Raw genomic sequence first — 5,738 nt, 5'->3', positions numbered from 1 at the left:
GTTACCTTATGATATTGGCTGCCGCTTTTCTCTCCTGGGTCAACAGCTCTGGATCATGAATAACTTCTTCCAGGAAGCTTATCACTTTAAACTTGAGTTCCTCATTGGTTTCAAAGTCCTGCCAAACACATGCACGGTTAGCACGTACAGTTGTGGGGTTTTGCACCTGAGAGCATGCAGCAAGCCGACCTGCACCTTCGCTTCCCTTTGCAAATGCTGTACGGGGGGGATGAATCCTTACGGGGAATTTGCCTCTGGGGGCAGAGGGGACGGGCCGTGCGCTCCAGGGAAGGAAGCTGGCGGCCCGTCCTCTCTTGTGAATTCAACCTGGCCTGCCTGGAAAGAGCTGCTGGGGATGCATCAGCACCAGGAGCCATGCTGGCCTCGTTTTGTGCACTGCATTGGCCTTCACCGGCGTGGAGGAGTGCTCGGAGCAGGATTATCTACACGCTGCGCTACAGCTGCTGCTCCGTGCTTGGTCCCAAGCAGGACTAGCCCACGGGCAAGCAAAGGGGAGTGAGATCTCTGAGCTGCCTGCAGCCCATCTCTGGCCTCAAGATGGTTTCAATGCCCTCTGATCACCCAGAAACCCCCCAGTGACCCATACAGGGTAGGAAAGCTGTTGAGACCCACGGCTCTGTCTGAGGCAGGATCAGCCCTATCCAAACCAGCCCAGACACATCCACTGTCTGGCCTCTTAGTACAGACACCGTCACCCACGACAGCCCCAGGCATCACCCCGACCCTGCCCCAGGGAAAGCACGGGGACCGCGGCTGCCAACATCTGGCTGCTGCAAAGGTGGTGAATATACACTCACGGGACCCCAAGGAGAGGCCGTGCCCTGCTATAGAGAAGATAACCCCCCCCAGTCTGGACCAATCTGACCAGGAGGTAAAATCTCTTCCTGCCCTCAATGCATTGGTTTGACTTTGAGTGGAGAGGCAAGGCGGTCCAGGCAGGGCCGTGCGGGGTGGGTCCCAGCAGGAGCATTGCACGGCCCAGTCCCCAGCTGGGCTGCAGCCTGCACCCAATGCCTCCCAGGGAGGTTTAAAACCCCCCGACGCGTGGAGCAAAAAGGACGAGGGGGGCAACCAGCAAAGCCATCCCACAACAGAGCACGTGCATCGCTGCGCCCAGATCCTCCCCGAGCAGCGCACCTGCGAGTGCTTGGAGACCCAGTGCCGCAGCACGTTGAGGACCCTGTTGGTTGCTGCCCTCCTGATGACAAACTCCTTGTCGCCGTTCCTCTGGTCGGGGGGGAAGCCTGGAAGACGGGACATAACTGAGCACGCGCGCAGAGGGCCAAGGAAGCGCCTCCCCGCCCGAGCAGGGCTCCCGGGGGATGCGAGCGAGCTCCTGCAGCCTCTTATGGGCAAACTGCTTTTGATGGCACGGAAGGAGCCGCGGGCAGGCGTGCACCCAGCTCCGCAATGCAAAGGGATGCGTGGAAGCTTGCACACGCACGTGACGGGTGTAAGCCAAGGGATCGATTGCCCTGCGTAGGCCTGTGCTACCCAAATGACCGTCGGAGCATGCCCGCACCCCAGCACCACGTTACCTGCAGTGGCTAACGACATCCTCCGGTACTTCTCCTTGGTGGGGGTGCCTTCATTGGCCCCTGCCGTGGCAATGGCGAAGGCGGAGGCGGCTGACAGGGCGCTGCGATTGTTGTCCAGCTCGCGGCAGGACGTCATGACGACTCCGTTGTTATAGGAAAACAAGGAGAAATCTAGGAGGGACAACGGCATTGATTGAGGAGACGCCCCCTCCCGCAGCAGCTCGTTAAATCGTTGGGGATAATTCCCCACGAGACCCTGCGGCGCGGTTACAAAAAGGCAGAAGGGCTGAATGATTTGCTAGGGATTTTCCACTCTTTGCTACCAGCTCTCCCGACCCCCCGCACGGGTCCCCGTAGAGGTGCAAGGCCTGCGCCATCCCGGGGGCACCTTGCGTGGGGGGCAGAGGCTCCAGGCAGACGGGGACGATGCTGGGGCACTTCCTACGAGGACTCGCCGGGGCTTCGCGTGCTGGACCGTGGCTTTCAAAGCAGGCTACATCTCAGACAGCGCGAGCCGGAGGGCTCCAGCCGGCTGCAGTCGGGCGGGGGGAAATGGCCCCAAGAGAAGGCGCTGTGCAAACCGCTGGGGGCCGGGCTGGCGGCTCGTTACCTGACGAGTTTTTGCACTTGACGGATTTGGGAGTCGTGGGAGACTTGGTCGGCGAGGTCTCGGCCTCGGCCTCGTCGCTGTGGTTCTGGTCCGTGTCCGACTCTTCCCTCACCGACACCTCGGAGCCTGCGGGAACAAGGGGCTGGGTGAAACCCCGTGCAGGGGGGACGTGTGGGCTGCAGCAAGGCACGCTTTTGGGGGCGTTTCAGCTCGCCCGGCGCTCTCTGGGAGCCAAATGCCAGGGCTTTCGGGACGGGACACAGCCAAATCAGATGCACCATGGCTGCAAAGCCCAGGAGCGGCTTGTGGCTTTCCATCTGCATGCGAAGCGAGTGGGTCACAAAGGGAACGTGGCTGGTGTCTGAGCCCGGGGCCCCACAAGCACTGAAGCTTTGAGGCCCTGGGCCCCGTGCAAGGATTCAAGCCGTGTTGCCAGGGCTGGAAGATCCTGCAATAGCCAGGTCTGGTTTGCCGCAGCCAACACCCAGCTGCCCAGCGGGGACTGGGATGGAAAACCCGACTGGGCGAGTGATGCAGCCAGGACGAGTCACGTGCCAGAAGCATCCGGCCTAACGAGTCGTTGGGGACACGGGTCCTCTCCCAGGACGTGCCCCGCTATCACCCTGTGCCCGGTTTCCAAGCTGCTGCCTCGGCCTTTGGACTTGGCCTCGCCGTTGGCGCGTGTCCCATCGCCAGCCGGTACAACGCACTCCAGCCAGAGCATGCTTTGCATAGGCAAATTGTCTCATTTGCACAGATACAGGCAAATGGGCAGCACGGAGGCCAAGCACTGGGAACGCTGGCTCTTGTAGGATGTGCTGACACTGGTTTTGTTTGTGTCAAAGCTGAGAGACCGGGGGGTGCTCAGCCAGGGCCAGGACGTGCAGAGCCAGGGCACGAGCACTGCCTCGCCGGCGGGGAAAGCACCATAAGAGCAGAGACCTCGATCTCTGCTCCTCTGGGAAGCAGAGACGAGATGGGAACGTGCACGTGCCTGCAGCGGGCCGAGGTCTGGCTCCCTGCGCCGTTACGCACCGATTCTGCGCGGCGGCGGTAAAGCTCCCGCCGGTGCCATCGGGTCAGACCCAGCGGCCTGCACCCGCATGACTGAGCAGGGCAAAGGGGTGTCTGTGTGCACCGGGCGGCAGGTCTGGGGTGGCAGGACGGGCTCCTTGAAAGCTCTCCGGGGACACGGCACATGTGGGGCTGGCTCCCCTCCGCTGCCCGTGTCACACCCGTGTCTCTGTCCCGGCGTCGCTGGGTGCATGGGGCAGCATCGCTCACCCTCCTTTCTCTGCAAGGCTGCTGCGTTCCCAGCCGGCCCCGTCCTTCCTCCAAGCGGGCGGCCTCTCCGTGTGCATCCCCCTCCCCACACCCGCAGCACTCCTCCTCCCCAGGGTGGGTTCCTAAGATCCAGGCTGGGCTGGAAGGGACCTCACCGGGTCATCTAGCCCCCTGCTCGAGGCAGGATCACCCCAGCGCCCCAAAAAAGCCCATCTCCCTCCTCTCTGTAATCACCCATCAGGGATTTGGCAGCTGTTATTGCATCCTCCCTCGGTCTTCTCTCCAGACAAAACACCTCTAGCTCGTCCAGCCTTGTCTTGCCTCCGCGGTCCCTGATCCCTTGGGCTGCCTGCGCGGGACTCTTTCCAATCTGCCCCGTCCCGTTTGCAGCGCGGGGCCCGAAACTGGACACAGGAGTCTGAGGGAGGCCTCGCCAGTGCAGACTCGAGTGAAGACTCACTGCCGTGGATGTGCAAGTGGCACGGCCGTTGTTCACCCTGGGAGGCTGCCGGCTTGTTTTGCAGGAGCACACGGCTGGGTCGGCTGCAACCCGCAGGGCCTGCCCTGCAGCCCTGGGAACCGCTGCGTGTCTGCGTGGCTCTAACGCCCCGGCCGTTCGGTATAAACCTCACAATCCTCCTCCCGCGCCCCAATGCCTGCAAACGTCGCCCGTGTTTTTATTGCCGCAACTTACTTTGCTTGTTCAGCGGCGAGTCCTCCTGCTTCTCCGCGGCCGCCTCCCCTTCGTCGGGGATCTTGTTGGGGTAGTTGCTGGACACGTAGAGCTTGTTGATGTCCAGGGTGGTCTTGCTGAAGGTGGACATGGAGGAGTACATGCTGGCGTAGCCGTTGGAGGAGCAGCTCAGCGCCGCCAGGTCCAGCGCCTTGCCCCCGGTGATGATGGGGATGTTGAGGGACAGCTTCCTCCTCCGGCTGGGTGACGAGGACTTGGTGATGGACAGGGGTGGTGGCGAGGAGAACTTCCGGTTGGCCCGGGGCGATTTCGGGGGCTCGCCGTAGAGGAGCTTGTTGTTCTGGCTGCTGGCAAACAGCAGCTCCAGGGACCTGGCGCAGAAACGAGAGCAGGTTTCCGTGGCCGAGCAGACCACGGGCAGGGGCAGGGGCTTCCCCGGTGGGCACAGAGCTGCCTGCCCGTCCGGGCCACGGGAGGAGGCAGGACCGGGGGTCTGCACCCGGAGAGGGGGTCAGCGGAGCACAGCGACGGCCGCAAGCTCCTTGGCCACCAGACGCAGGCGGTGGGAAACCCGGCCAGGTCACTGAGCCCAGCTCCCACCAGGGCCCTTCAATATTACTATGCCCATTTCACAGCTATGGCAAGTCAGTATTATGATGCCTTCCCGAGGCCACTGCCAATCCTGTCTCCCAGCGAAAACAACCCAGCAGGCCCTGGGCGCTGGCTGCCTGGCCCGGGGCAAAGCAGCGACCCAGACGGGAAGGCATGGCCCTACCTGGCAGGGATGGCACTGATGGGCTTCTTGTAGATCGTGATGAGCTTGTCCAGGACGACCAGGGCGGTGGTGAAGACGCGGTAGGAGTGCAGGAAGGTGTTGAGGAAGTCGATGCTCAGGAACCGCAGGTCCGTGAGCCGCTCCAGGAGCCGCTCCACGCTGGCGTAGCGGATCTGCAGGACCTTGCAAGAGTTCATCGTTTTGCTGAAGCGGATGTCCACGTCGTCGCAGTACAAGCTGGTGTCGGACCTGCAAGGGAAACGCGCAGTCTGTGGGGCCGGCCGCTACGTGCTGTCTGGGCCGGGGGAATCTCACCGTATCGCACTCGAGGCCCCCTTGGAAAACACCAGCTCGTTTTTGGAAAATAACAGGGTAGCTCGTCCACCGCAAAGAACCTGGAAAGCCCGCAGCAGGGCCGAAGGGTTTTGACACCCGGGGTTCCCATCTGAAATGGCTGGATGTACCGCGGGAGTCATCTTTGTACACCTAACAGCGTGTGACACCCCACAGCACCCTGGAAAGGATCGAGGCACCCCAGGGGCCGTGGGTGCCCGGTCGAGAAGCGCCGAGCTGGGCAGATGGACGTCACTGGCGCAGGCAGGTTGTCTGGGCCAGTCACCTCCAGGCTTTGGCTCGCGTACGTAAAGCAGGGTGCGAGAGCCGTCCCTGAGGACGGGGACTGGAGCAGTGCCCCAGAGCGGAGGGGATTGTGTACGTGCGGGGACAGACGGACCGCGGGTGCAGATTGCTCTCGGAGACTGGGAAGCCAGCGCTGCAACCGGGACCTCAGAGAGGGGCTGCAAGGCCGCAGGCAGG

General features: G+C 62.5%; 1 protein-coding gene across 2 annotated transcripts in view; it reads right to left on the bottom strand.

Moving 5' to 3' along the window:
* RASGRF1 (Ras protein specific guanine nucleotide releasing factor 1) overlaps positions 1 to 5,738 on the bottom strand; it is a 57,311-nt gene that overhangs the window by 17,389 nt on the left and 34,184 nt on the right. For both annotated transcript variants that reach the window (XM_006030805.3, XM_006030804.3), the window contains 6 exons: positions 4,923 to 5,171; positions 4,148 to 4,518; positions 2,170 to 2,295; positions 1,560 to 1,730; positions 1,159 to 1,265; positions 6 to 118 (listed from right to left, as the gene is read on the bottom strand). In XM_006030805.3, coding sequence (XP_006030867.1) covers positions 6 to 118; positions 1,159 to 1,265; positions 1,560 to 1,730; positions 2,170 to 2,295; positions 4,148 to 4,518; positions 4,923 to 5,171 — 1,137 coding nt within the window. The remainder of the gene's footprint in view (positions 1 to 5; positions 119 to 1,158; positions 1,266 to 1,559; positions 1,731 to 2,169; positions 2,296 to 4,147; positions 4,519 to 4,922; positions 5,172 to 5,738) is intronic.

This window comes from Alligator sinensis, unplaced genomic scaffold, assembly GCF_000455745.1.
Source record: "Alligator sinensis unplaced genomic scaffold, ASM45574v1 scaffold407_1, whole genome shotgun sequence".
In the NCBI taxonomy this organism is placed as follows: Eukaryota; Metazoa; Chordata; order Crocodylia; family Alligatoridae; genus Alligator; species Alligator sinensis.
The sequence above is the reverse complement of the archived record's forward strand: the minus strand, read 5'-3'. Positions and strand labels throughout refer to the sequence as shown.